The sequence below is a fragment of the Camelus dromedarius genome, chromosome 2 (genome assembly GCF_036321535.1).
Source record: "Camelus dromedarius isolate mCamDro1 chromosome 2, mCamDro1.pat, whole genome shotgun sequence".
Lineage (NCBI taxonomy): Eukaryota > Metazoa > Chordata > Mammalia > Artiodactyla > Camelidae > Camelus > Camelus dromedarius.
Genome location: NC_087437.1, coordinates 42,161,156 through 42,174,906, shown reverse-complemented (window position 1 = coordinate 42,174,906; position 13,751 = coordinate 42,161,156). Strand labels below are relative to the sequence as shown.

Genomic DNA, 13,751 nt, shown 5'->3' with positions numbered 1-13,751 from the left:
GAACAGGTCCACCGGAATTTGTGATGTTCTGCTGCCATCAGTCATGACCTGCACTAGACATAGCTCTCCCCTCAGTAAGTTAATCTAATTCGGTGACCAAGAAGTATAAGTGAAATGGTCGCTGTTACTTTCATTATACAAATGCTCCTGTGCTACAGAAACACAATGAAATTATATATAGATACATAGATATACATGTAAGTATGTATAAAAATAAGTAGCAGGTGGCATGGTTCCTAGACTGTAGCACATGTTCAGTAAAGTCACTGAGTAATTTTCTATCATCAGTTCAGGCTGAGGCATATGTAGCCACAGGGACCCTCATGGTATCATAGGTCATTAAAGGTCTCCGTGGAGCCCTGGGTCCGCACTGGCAGTGCCTCTGAGAGGTCGTGTACTTCATCCTCAACCCCTGCTACCTGTGGCCACATACCTTTGGAGGCATCATCCCCATGACCTAGGGCTCCTGTGAGACCACGTTAAGAGGGCAGGTGTGGAAACACCTGTGGACTCTGCTGTGGTGCAGGGGCTGAAGGCACGGTAGGTAATAATCTCTGCAGACCGCAGACTTGAGTCTGAGTTCAGGTTCAACAGCCTTGTGATCTTCAGCTCTACAGCCAAGAAAGCTGTTTGCTCCTGTGTAAAATGGGTCTGATGACAGCGGCTACCCACCCAGAGGGCTGCTGTGAGAACTCCACGGAGTAACTCAGAGAGAACCCATCACAACATACTAGCACTTGTGAGTGCCTGGTACGTACCAGTGGTTATTGTTTGCAACACTGCTATTAATGACAATGCACCCAGTTTCATGAATGATGTAACTCATTTCTCAATGCTGGAAAAGCCCAAGGATGTCCCCAGAATGGCATCCCTCCCACTTCCACGCCTTTAGGCTTTCTGGAGTTGGAGGGAAAGCTGTGCCAGTGAATACCACCCACCCTCTCCTGGTGACCCCAGGCCAAGAACTGCTGCTGAAAACAGGTCAAGATGGAGTGGTGGGTCCTACAGAAGTGCTGGCCATGAATGGAAATTTGGGCATTTTTCCACTCAGGGAAAGGAAAAACGGGAGGAATGCTCTCTTATAGTAAAACAAATATTTACTAGGAAGAGGAAACAAACAAGGCAGAACGTTTGGTAGGTCACTGAAAGTTTACAGTCTAAATGAATTCTTTGTGGCTCTGCCCCCAACTGGCTTTAGTTTTGACTGTAATATCTCCTAGAAACGAAGCATTTGAATGCTAACAAGCACACGTGGGTTTTAACGCTGGTAATTTAGCAGTGGTTTTTTAAAAAATGTCCTACGTATCTATGAATACAAAATAAATTTGCTTATTCTGCCGGCCTGTCAGAGTATTTCATGGTGGGTACAAAGATCCTGGCCACAATGGGGGAGTCTGTTACCTTCACTATGAACTTGAACAAGCCGATCAGTCTCCAGGCTGTTTCCAGACACTTGGGATAATTGTCTTATTCACCTGGCAGGGCTCTTTATGGGATCCAAGTGAAAGGACCAAGGAAGTTGTAGATTCCTTATTAAATAGGCAAAACAAGATTACTGACATCTTCAAGAAATTCTTTACACCTCAGTATTTTAGGCTTTCACGTTGTGAAAGATGACATTTTTGGCCTGAAGTGCAGCTTAAGGAAAAAATTCAGATGTGTTACATCTTTAAATGTGTCTTTATTTTAAATCACTTTAGAGGAAAATGATGATATACAAAGAACTTAATTTAAAAATCTGGGTGGGAAGGGACAGACTGGGATTTCAAAATGTAGAATAGATAAACAAGATTATACTGTATAGCACAGGGAAATATATACAGGATCTTATGGTAGCTCACAGTGAAAAAAAATGTGACAATAAAATCTGTTTCCTTCAGACAGTTTCGTTTCGAAAGAAACATCTAAGAATACTCTGGATGGCTTATAACAAATTCGCAGTAGAAAATATGAGACAATGCTAAGGTTTGTGTGTTTACTTCGTTGTTGCTATCTTATAATCCCCAGGCCCACTGCAGGCCAACAACTGCCCATTAATATTAATCCCTCAAAATATCTAACCTGCTGACCTCAAATGGTCTGTGGTCTACAAACAGCTGCAAATGGCACGCTTCAAAACATCACAAACTAACAGCTTTAAGAAGCTCAATGCAGCTGCACCTTAACAATGACATGTCACTGTCTTTATCTTAACTCCCCTGGGCTCCACAGATTGTGTGTGCGTGGACCTGCTCCATGACTGAGGTGATGTTTGGGAATGGAGGATGTCAAAACAGGAATGGAGAGCCTGTGACCTCAGTCCACCCAGAACACTGAGTCCTGCCATGTCTACGCAGATGCAAGTGGCAGCAGATGGCATCACGTGGGGACACCTGAGGTGAGGAAGGTGCCTTTCTGAAACTGGTTTGGATGTTGCTGAGTCCCAGTTTGCAGACTGAGCACTCAAGTGCCAAGAGCGATTCCCGAAAGACCAATGAGAAAATGAGTTAATTTCCTACCCCATGTCCCCAGCCATACACGGAACTCCTGGCTTGTGAGTAATCAGGCTGCAATACTTTTTGGTTTTGATCTTTTGTATGCTCCTTTTCCAAGAAATGTCACTATAGCTACTGGTGAAACTCTTTACATAGAATGAAATTCCTATTTCTAATTTTGTTTACACTGCACTTAATTGATACATTTTAAAGGGGATTTTTTTTATATTCAGAGGAAGGATGACTAGACTCTCGAAAGACCACCTGAGAACCTTGAAACTTTCCATTCCTTTCCTTTGCTTTCAAACACGTGCAGGGACTCTCACCTTCAAGCATACTCTTCCCAGAGTCTTCCAAATTTCCATTAGCCCACTTTTACTTTGGTGGCCTTGCCTCAATCTTCCCTCACTTAGGAAAAAGCTATCCAATTCCATTGTTACTTATTTATTTTTAAATAGAAATTCCATTTTAAAGAGAAGAAAAAAACTGTAATCTGAATTCTACTTCGGGTCTAATTAAGATCTCAAATAGTTCATTTACCATCTCTCACCTCTTCCTGTGCTCAGAATATTTTAGCCTGAAACTGCATAAGCTAGCAATAGTTTTTTTTTTTTTCAGGATGAATTTTTGTACTTTTTCATAAGAAATAAAAATGTTTTTTTCCATTAGGTGGGAACTGGAGACAGGCATCACTAGCTCCATTTTGTAGAGGGAGAAACTAAGGCCAAAAAAAGTTAAGGGACATGCCTCCAAGTCGCCTAGGAACTCGGGAACAGATCTGGAATTATAACAGAGATTTGACACCCCTGCAAGAACCACAGTTGCCTTCTGGTTATTAAAGGTAATATAAAAATGCCATTTATCCAAAAAGGGTGATCATGTGAATTGGGGACCATTCAAGAGAAGCAACGGAAACTAATACTGAGGGCCTTCTGTGGGCGCTGAGCTGTGTTACATCGATTTCATTTATTTCAGCGACACACTCTGAGGAATATAGGCAGGAGTTTGTTCTGTAACAGGCGTACATTAAGTTCACCCCCCCGTCACTTTTATTAGTTGCCTAGTGTGTGCTTCTTCAGGGTTTCTTCATGCAGATTATTTTCTGTCCCTCACTAACAGAAAACAGGCAGTCATATTGTACACATTACAAAGCCCCTCCAATTTCACTGGCTGAAGGGAGAAGTGTCATGGGCACAAGGGCTGAGTTAAACGGAGAGCAAGGGGCAACCACCCACTCTACTTAGAGCCCTCTCCCCCATCTGCATTTTGCTGGAGACTTGTTTTAAAATACATTGGCTGTCTGACTAAACCTGAACAGATGAACCATAAGTGCATTCCTGGAACCCAAGTTCCTCTTGCCTCCGTGCTGTGTACAAGTATCAGGGACACGGATCCGCAGGGTCAGAACAAGAATTGGCATCAACTAAAATTCTGTTAGGGCAGCACAACATCTCATTTCAATAACACAAACAGATGCATCTTCAAAATCATTGTTACAGCATTATAATCTTAAAATGTACGAGCCGATCTTGTTATTCTAATCCCTGTATCAGGTTAATGCAGCATTATGAAAGTGTTTACTTTGCTTATATATTTTTCTTGCATACACAGGAACCAAAGACATTCAGATCTGCGCTAGATCTGTTAATAATAATAGACTTAATCATGCTACAGCCAAACTAATATAACTTTTGTTTTTCTGTTGAAATTAAATAAAACTTCTTGTGCTGTCTGCTCATTTTTTCATGTTAATTTATTTTCTCAGCAAGATAAGCTCCTTACAGGCAGGCCACATACCTCACAAGACCTGGCACACTGCAAAAATTTAAAAGAAAACTGATGACTGAGTGATCGTAATCTAACTGCTAGGGATAAACTTAGTCCTATAAATATAAAGCACTGCTTTGAGGCTGCTGTATAAATATGTAGTCAGTGACCTTGGACTGGGAATCTTGTGGGTCAAAATCTTGAATACATGGGAAACAAATGTCCTGATCAAGGGGAAAAATTTCCCAACCAGCAAGTCTAGGTCATCTGGACGAATGCTGGGTTGATTCACCTTGAGGATTTGGGCAAGATGCCCTTCTGGGACCCCTTTTATTTACATGCAGTAGCCCCAGATTAAAAAAGAAAAAATCCACGTGTAAAAGTACTAGAAAGAAGCATTTACATGGAGGTTTGTTTCTGTGCTTTGGAAATTGTATCCTGTTTCCACCCAGTCCTGAGTCCTTACCACTAAGTCTCTCCAGCATGAGGCTGTAAGATGGGGATCCTTTTAAGATTCACTCAACTTGTCACCTTCTCTAATAAGGCTCCTCCATTCATTTAATTTCAGGGCTAAAATACATGCCATTCTTCTGTCTTCCCTCAGTATTCTGTGCATGTGCCAATCTGTAAACCTTCCACACCATGATTTGCTTGAAAGTATATGTCTGTTCCACCTGTCCCCCACCAGACTGTGAGCCCTTCAGGGCAGGGATCTATCTCGGTCTTCTTTGTCTATTCAGTGCTTAAGCACAGCATAGTTCCCTTCTTTGTAATAATCTTAAGTGGAAATCAACTTATCAAAAACAGTACATTGTTTTACTTAGATGGTGGAAAGCTTTGCTAGAAGTTCTATTACCACAGAAAATATTTCACTTTTTAGTCAAGAACTAAATAATGTAAATTAAGCTCTCAATGCCTGGCACTCTGTAGGTGCTCAATAAATAGTAGTTTCCTTTAGAAAGTTTGAAAATATACTTTTAGCTGAACAGTATACTTAGAAATCTCTGAGTCATTTCAGATATTTTGATTGTGAGATATAAAAATAAACATAATATGATCTAGCACATTACAGATGCAAACAAAGCCTTAGCGCTTTTGGATATTAAGTGGTTACTCTTAAGGAAAGTTAGTATCTTTTCATTTTCTTATTTGTCAAAAGCAGAAGCTAAAATATGAAGAAAAAAGAGATAAAATGCCCTAATCAGTTACAAAAGATACCTTTTTATTTAGGATTTAGATTATATATATTATATCACAAATAATCTACAAAGATTCACTGCTTTAGGTAAAAAGGGGGGAAGGACCTCAGAGTTCATCTTACTGTTCAATCCCTTTATTTTGTAGACAAGGAAAAAGTGGGACCAATAGTTTAGCAGCTAAAATCAACTCAGCTCTTTAATCTAACTGCCAAGCGTGGAGTTATTCATGCTCATTGTGCTTCTGCTGCAAAACATGTTTTAAGACTCAGACACCAGCTGTTCTCCTCTCAAATGCCCAGTGACTGGTGAGCCAAGTGGACATGGCAAAAGAAGTATTTTGAGACAGCTAAGAAAGTATATTAAAAACCACAATCAGACCTAACTCTGGTTCTCACCTTGGCCACAGCAGGATGTATAATATTTTTGCTACATCCATAATGGGAACTTATTAGTGGTTAAGGAAATCAACACACAGGCTAAAGAATGTGCGCGCTTTTCCCAAAAGCCACAACTAGAAACCATGCTCGCAACCACAAGTTCAATGAAAAAGACAGCTGCCTCTTTGGAAGAAAACGCTGTTCCTTTCACTGAACAGGCCAGACCCAAGTCCGAAAAGAACCTCAAGGGTACAAGAACTGAGAAAGACCAGGCTAATAGCGAGTATTATGGTCTACTCAACTCAAAGTGTTTCTCCCCGACCCTCATGAGTCGGGAGTCAAAGTTAAAGGCTTGGATTCATGGGGCCACTCACCACAAGAGTTCAGTTTCAAGACACTATGGAATGTCATCTTCAAACTCAAATTAGACCAAGTTTCATTCTATTTAAATCCCAGGAAAATAATTCCACTAATAGAATGAAAATTTATTATGCTCTATATTCCCATCGCTTTAATAACTTCTGGGAGCACTGACAAAATTAATTTTAAAAAGATAAATTTGGACTCTAGCTCATAAAATTAAGAAAAACACTGTTCCTAATGCTAAGTTTTCTTAAACTGCCATTTAGGCAAGTCATTTATTTGATTAACAAGGCTGGCCTTGGGCTTTTTTTTTTTTTTTTTTTTTTTAAGGAAAGAGCAAGTATTGATTACTAGATTCTGCTATTTTCTGTCTGACATATTTAATTGTCTCACAACAGCATACATATTTGGACCAGTGCTCATGGAGCTTTTTGTTCTAAGTCTCTGTATGAGTCACCTCAGGTGGCTTACCCTGCACAGGGCAGGACCGCAGCGTGACGGGGATGGCAGGTGTGGTGGGGAACGGTCACTCTCCCCACATTCTTGGAGGTTAACAGTAGAGGCAGCTGCATGGGGAAGTCAGGAGGTGCTGGCTCTAGTTTCAGTTTTGTTACCAGCTTCAACAACGTTGCTGGGCTTCACTTGTTCTAAACAGTACAACTAGAAAGCATTCTCTAAGGAAGGTTCTCCCCAACACCAATGCAAGCCAAAAGCCCAGGAAAAAAATGTAGACTATTTTACAAATTTTCCTAAATGCTAGCTTTATATATTTATCCTGATTTCTTTTAGTCTGTAATTCCTGTTCCTGCCAGTAAGGTCCATGAGTCTCCTACCAGTAAAATAATGAGCCCATGAAAATGCATCCAAGAGCACACAGCACAGCAAGATGAATGATCTTGTCTATGAATGAGTATGAATTTAATCTCTAATGAGCCACCCCAAAAGTAGCGTTACTTTCTCCACGTTTTCTATACTAGGACCAATGTCCAAAAGGACAATCACTTTTTGTTCTTCTAAGTCAAACTATTGTGTTTGCCAGGTCCTCCAAAGTCAAGTTCAAATGTTACTTGTTTCAGAAAGCTGTTCCTGATCTTTGTGACCAAATGTTCTCTGCATGTTTTCCCCTATGTCTGCCTCCCTTCAAACTCCTAGAGCACTTTTCTCCAATGGCACTAATGTTCCACAACTATTTGCAGGTCGATATTACGCTCCCAGAGATGGAGGCAGGGCCTGGTTTTTGTTCTTGATCTTGGTCTCCATGGAAGGCCCAGCTCACACAGTGCCTTCCACACAGCAGGACTCCACTGCTCTGACATGACTCAGAGCCCTCAAGCACAGAGCAGAGGTGGAGGTTGGACAGGGATTCTGTGCTAACTAGAACCAGTTCCCCGTGGAAAAGAGCAGGATACTATGCTGCTCGAAGAGGAAAGACAGAAATACTTCTGCCCCACGCTGTTCGAACTTTGGCAGGTGTGCCCCGGGAAGGAGCAGCCTGTGTCTACGCCACCGGGCGGTCGTGGTTTTGTGGTCATCTCTCACTTCCTTCAGCTGATTCTCTCTTTTGAACTTCTGAGAACAGAATTTGCTGTTATTAACTTTTGCTCTGCAGCTGAATTATTCCCAAATACATTCAGCCGCCCATCTTCTGGGAGGCCATTTTCAGAGGAAATGGAGCTAGGTTAAATAAATACTACGTGAAAGGCTGGATTTGATTTCTGTAGACAAGAGTGTTTCCTGAGCATGGAGTCTTAAAAAGAATCTCCTATTTGCTCCGGTTAATTTGATATCACACTGCTCACAGTCAGAGTACAACCCTCATCTGTACATCAGCACAGCTATTTCAGATCGGTAAACATGTTTGTCCCGATGGTCACTGAATATTTAAAGAGGTTAATATCTCTTCCTGGGTCTTATTTCCCTCTGCACTCGTGACTAACATAACACTATTACACAGTGTGGACTTGAATTTGGCCATTTTCTTTTTAGATAATTCCCCTCTGTTATCTGGCCTTATGAAAGAAAAAACACATATATCATCACATGGAGGGAAATCAGGACCTTTAGAATGTTAATTTAGAAAATTCCAAATGGAGAATGAAGGATACAACTTTGTGTACAAAATGTAGAACCCAAATACACAGGAAGTCTTTGGACAAGGAGGAAGAGCATTTCAGAGGACAAATGAACAAGATTTCATCCGGCAAGCCGAAGCCATAGGATTTTCTCGCGTACCCTCGTGCCTCACCTCTTGTTTCTGTCCTCCAGCTGCAGCGTGTACACCATGTCGTCAGCAGCATGGGTCTTGGCGTTACTGTCTCCCCATTTCAGCTTCAGGCTCTGAGGCCCGGCAGCAGCACACTCGAGCCTAGGAGGCAAGGGTGGTAACGGCCGGGTTTTTGCTTTAATGAATTGACTGAACGGCCCAGCTCCAATTTCATTTATGGCCTGAATTCTGATCCTGGAAAAAGGGGAAAAAACACAAATGTTGTAGATTTAAGAAGCAGTCATTCCTTATTCGAAATAAACACTGTGTGGCAAGTTTCTTACTTGTCCCTATACGCAGTATCATGGAATAAAGGAAAACGAGTTAAAATAATTCAAGACAGAAAGAGAAACGGGCAGCCTGGGGGACAGATGAGCCTCTCCATTCCAAAAAATAGCCCCCAAAAGCGCATTAGCAAGATAACCCTTTGTTCTTTAATTAAGGGAAAAAAAATAGAAGAGAAAGAAAGAAAAGAACTGTTGTCTAAGGGAAGACATTCTCAAGACTTACTTTTACATTTTGTTCTGGCCACCCTTTAGCTAGCTCAAAGTCAGTTTTGGAAGTAAGTGAGCAATAAAAAAAAATAAATGAGGTAAGAGAATAAGAGAGTCTCCTTCAGAGTTCGAAACAAAGGACAACAGCTCTTCAACAGGGCATTTCTCCTCCCTGTCTCCAGGCTCACCCAACAATCTCTGCTAGTCCTTAACCAAAGCTAACAGAGTGTCATTCAGACATGCAAAAATCTTACCTAGATGTTTACTACGTGCAGCGTTATGGGTAACAAAGATATATTACACTGCTCTCATGGTCTAGGAATTTTAAGTCAATTATTTAAGATATATAAAACAATGCCCTGCTATTATTCCTATTTTTCTTGTTCCTCTACTTCCTTACTAGTTGATTGAAACAGTTCTCCAGGGTCATCACACAACACACTGATGGCACTGCCTGTCTTCATTCTCAACGTCCCTTCCCGCAGCGACGGCATGTTGCTGGAGCTTGTTTCCTCCTGGCATTCAGCAGCCTGCAGACCCCTGCAGAGGCCTTCCTCCTCTGTTCTCAGGCTGAAAGTCTCACACACGTCCCCACCCCACCCTCTGCTCTCTCTCCTGTACCATATGGTCAGTTCCCTCAGTAACCTCAGCATTTTTACAGCTTCATCCGCTTAAGATCTTTCCCAGGTCTGCATCTCCTCCACCACCTCATGCCTCATTACGAGGCCTCCAGTGGAAACTTGCACCCAGACCCCTTGCTAGGTACAAAGGCATCTTACTGAGCTGTATGAGCAGTGTGGTGTCACTGACTCTAAAACTTTCAACATGTAAACTTGATTTGAGCTTGAAACAGTGTTTCAAAACACATGATAAAAAATACAAAGAGGTAAATGCTCAGGGAACAGGTTAGTTTAAAATATTCTTATAATTTAGTTTTACGTACTTCTCACTTACAGCAATTATTACTTATACTTAAACAGAAAATTTAGGTATTGCCTAAATTCATCAAAGGATCTCAAATTAATCTTAATTCTGTAAATCTAAAATTACATAATTCAGCAAGTCAATTTAATAACATGTCTGTAAAGCGTTAAGAAGAAAAAACACAATAGATTAATTCCAGGTGAGATGGGGTAAGCACACTCTCTCCTCTCTCCCCTGAAGAATGCAGCTGTTAAACCTGGACAAAATAAATGAAGCAGCTATTTAAGAATTCCAAAAAGGAAATAGCAGGAGGATTTGGGGAAGAATCTGAACTACCAACAAAGCAGCAGTGAATGCATCATTTTCTTCCCCTCCATTATCCCCCAGACTGGACTCAATGCAGCCTAAAATCCAGGAGTGGACAACTGCATGGACAGAGCTTTAGGAGAAGCCTGGCTCGAAAAAAGAAAAGGTCTCTGAACGGTCAGAGTGAACAGGGGAAAATCCTTCAATCCTCCTTTTTTCCCTTCTTTTCTGCATTCCCTCATTCCCTAGCCCTTAGCTAATTCCATCATATTAACAGCCTGAAGAAGAAAAACCACATGATCATATCAACTGATTCAGCAAAAGCATCTGATGAAATCAAAACATACATTCATAATAAAAATTCTCAGCCAACTATGGATAGAAGGGAACTTTCTTAACCTGAAAACGGCATTTATAGAAAGATCAACAGTTAACATTACACTTAATATTGAAAGACTAAATGAAAGGTCAGCAACAAAGCAAGGACGTCTACTCTTACCACTCCTATTGAACATCAGGTACTACAAAGTCCCTGCCAGTGGGGGAAGAAAAAGGCACAGAGATGGGAAATAAAGAAACAAACTGCAACACTGCTGAGACCGTTAAAGACCACCTAAATAGAGGCACACAGTGACCATGAATTGGAAGACTCTACACAGAAAGAATATCCATTCTCCCCAAATTGATCTATAAATGTAATGCAATTCTAATAGAATTCCAGCAGGATTCTTCTTAGAATAGATAAGCTGATTCTAAAAGTTATGTGGCAAGGTAAAGGAACTAAAATTGCCAACACAAATTTGAAAAGTAAGAATAAAGTTGGAAGAATCACACTACTTGATTTAGAGCTTACTGTAAAAACTACAGTCATCAAGATAGTGTGGTACTGGTAAAGGGACAGACACAAAGATCAACAGAATAGAGATTCCAGAAATAGATCCACATAAATATGACCAATAGATTTTCGACAAACGTGTGAAAGTAATTCAATGAAGAAAGAACAGTCTTTCTAAAGTGGTATTGGAACAATTGGATATCGAAAGGAAAAATAAACTTCAATAATCTAAACCTCATATTTAATTCAAAATTTAACTCAGAATGTATCATAGATCTAAAAGTAGAATGTAAAATATAAAACTTTTAAGAAAAAAAAACATGAGAAAATGTTGCTTAGAATTAAAGAGCTTTTAAATACGATGTGAAAAGCATGATCCATAAAAGAAAAAAAACTGAAAAACGACTTCATCAAAATTGAACAGTTTTGCACTTTTGGAGAATGAGGAAAAGCTACAGAGAAAAATATCTACAAATTATATATTTGACAAAGGAATTGTACCCAGAATGTGTAAGACCGCTCAAAACTCAACAGTAACCAAACAACCCAATTAAAAGATAAGCAAAAGACTGGAACATACATTCCACCAAAGAGGATATATACGTGGCAAATAAGCACACGAAAAGATGTTTAACATCATTAGCCATTAGGAAAAATGAAAATTAAAACTACATTGAAGTACCACTATATCCCTATTAAAATGGCTAAAATAAAAAGTGCTTAATAGGATAAGGAACAACTGAAAGTCTCGTATTTTGCTGGTGCAAAATGCAAAGTGTATTAAAACAACATTGGAAAACTTTTTTTTTTAAGTTTCTTATAAACTTTAACATTAACTTATCATTATGACCCAGCAATCTCACTTCTTGGGCTTTACTCTAGAGAAATGAAAAGTTCATGTTTACACAAAAACCTGCACATAAATGTTTATATATCAGCTCAATACATAACCCCAAACTGGATGAATATCTGCCTCACTGTCTGGAACGCAGTAAACACTTATCTCTGATAAAGTATAGCAAAAATTCCATTATGAAGAGACTTACTTTTCCCAGAGTCTATTATACTAAGGCTACACCAGGTCTCTTGTAGATAATGCAATGTCAGGCTCTCAACATAACATTCAAAGACTACAATAAACTCTTCTTGTCTCCCAACAAGAGTCTTGTAAAATAGCCGTATGGTATTAATATAAGAGTTTTTTTTTCTTACGATTGGAAAAGAAATTTTTCTGCAACTGGAGAGGAAAAATCTTTTTTAAAAACTGGTCATCAGGGTGGTAGAAATTGCCTTTTTTTCCCTACTTAGGAGAAGGGAATTAAGCCAGACTTTGTCTTAGTCTTTTTTCAATGGTGTACAAATTCCCTCACTTACAAGGTTTATATTAATGTCTTTCTGCTGTCCAGACTGTCATTCTTTCCCATTATTCTGGGCACGGGTACGCCTAGAGCTCAGAGGTCAAGACGGAATTCCTTCCACCTGCCTGCCTATTGTCCTCCAGAGCCAAGCTCACTTTGTTTTCAAGGTGATCCTACTGTTTCACTCCATGCAAAATGTGTTTCAGTAAAAATGCATGGAAAATATTTTCTCTGGGTAGCTGATGTACTGGATAATAACGTTAATTAGTTTTAATGATAAAGTTATGATCAAAACAAACAGAACTGAGGAACTGATCAAATGAAATGAGGCCATGTCTTCTTGCATTCTGGTAAAAGTATTAAGAACCTGTGAGTCTAGGAGGGTGAAAAAACTGAACAAGGACTAAGGTAGTTAATACTTCTTTTGTTTTGGGATGAAAAAATGCAGTATGTGAAAATGATTTCCTAATTCCTGTGAGAGCTCACCCAGGACTAATGAAGAAAACAAACACTAACCCGACGAACAATTCCAAGAATTCACCTCAGAAAAAACTGATCTTCACGTTTTATTAAAGTCTATCCCAAACCCAAACTTGAGAAGTTTTCTCTTAAATTGCGGTAACATGTTAATCTTAACATTTAGATAGGGTCTGCACTTAAAAAAACCAAACAAACCATGCAATGTATATCAGTTTCTGAAATCTTAAACTCTACAAATTAAACAAAAGAAATGCTTTGCATTTAGGGAAGTGATTTAACTCTGAGAAGCTCTGCTTTGGCCAGACTGATGTGGAAAATCTCTTCAAGTATCCAGAAGTCTGCAATATCCATCAATACACTGATAATACTGAATAAATCAAATTAAGAAGCATATTCTTTATAAATTTTGATTGAAAATCCACTACTAAAGTATCTAATTTTAGATGCCAAATACATCACTGCTTCAGAAGGTCCTAGCCTTCCATAATGCACTTTACACACACGTGTTCTCGCTCTCAAACGACCCTACATATGTTAAAAGAATGACTTTGAAAACAAAAGCTTCCTCACCGGGGGAAGGTGACTCCTTAATCACAATTAGCCACCCCGGGAATCAGGGTGTCTTGAACGCGGGGCTGAGGGGACAGTGAGGATAGCTGCTCTTCCCCCATAAAGAGTTGGGGCAGGACAGGCCTAAGCAACAAAAGACGGGCTTTTCACTCCACCCCACCCCCCACCCACCATCTAATCATCTAAGAAGAGAGGAATATGAAATAGAATCATAATCAGATGCCTTCTGAGGAAATATTAAACAGTAGTTTAATCTTTGGGGGAAAAGATGTGTTTAAAATTATTCAGAGAAGGCTCCCTGGAAAGGGATTTTGCTTTGCTGGCTCAGATTCATCCCTCTG

The 13,751-nt window shown here is 39.8% G+C and overlaps 1 protein-coding gene across 5 annotated transcripts in view; it reads right to left on the bottom strand.

Moving 5' to 3' along the window:
• The window catches only part of FNDC3B (fibronectin type III domain containing 3B), a 312,077-nt gene that overhangs the window by 19,443 nt on the left and 278,883 nt on the right, over positions 1–13,751 (bottom strand). For all 5 annotated transcript variants that reach the window (XM_064492811.1, XM_064492820.1, XM_064492826.1 and 2 more), the window contains one exon: positions 8,426–8,638. In XM_064492811.1, the coding sequence (XP_064348881.1) occupies positions 8,426–8,638 (213 nt within the window). The remainder of the gene's footprint in view (positions 1–8,425; positions 8,639–13,751) is intronic.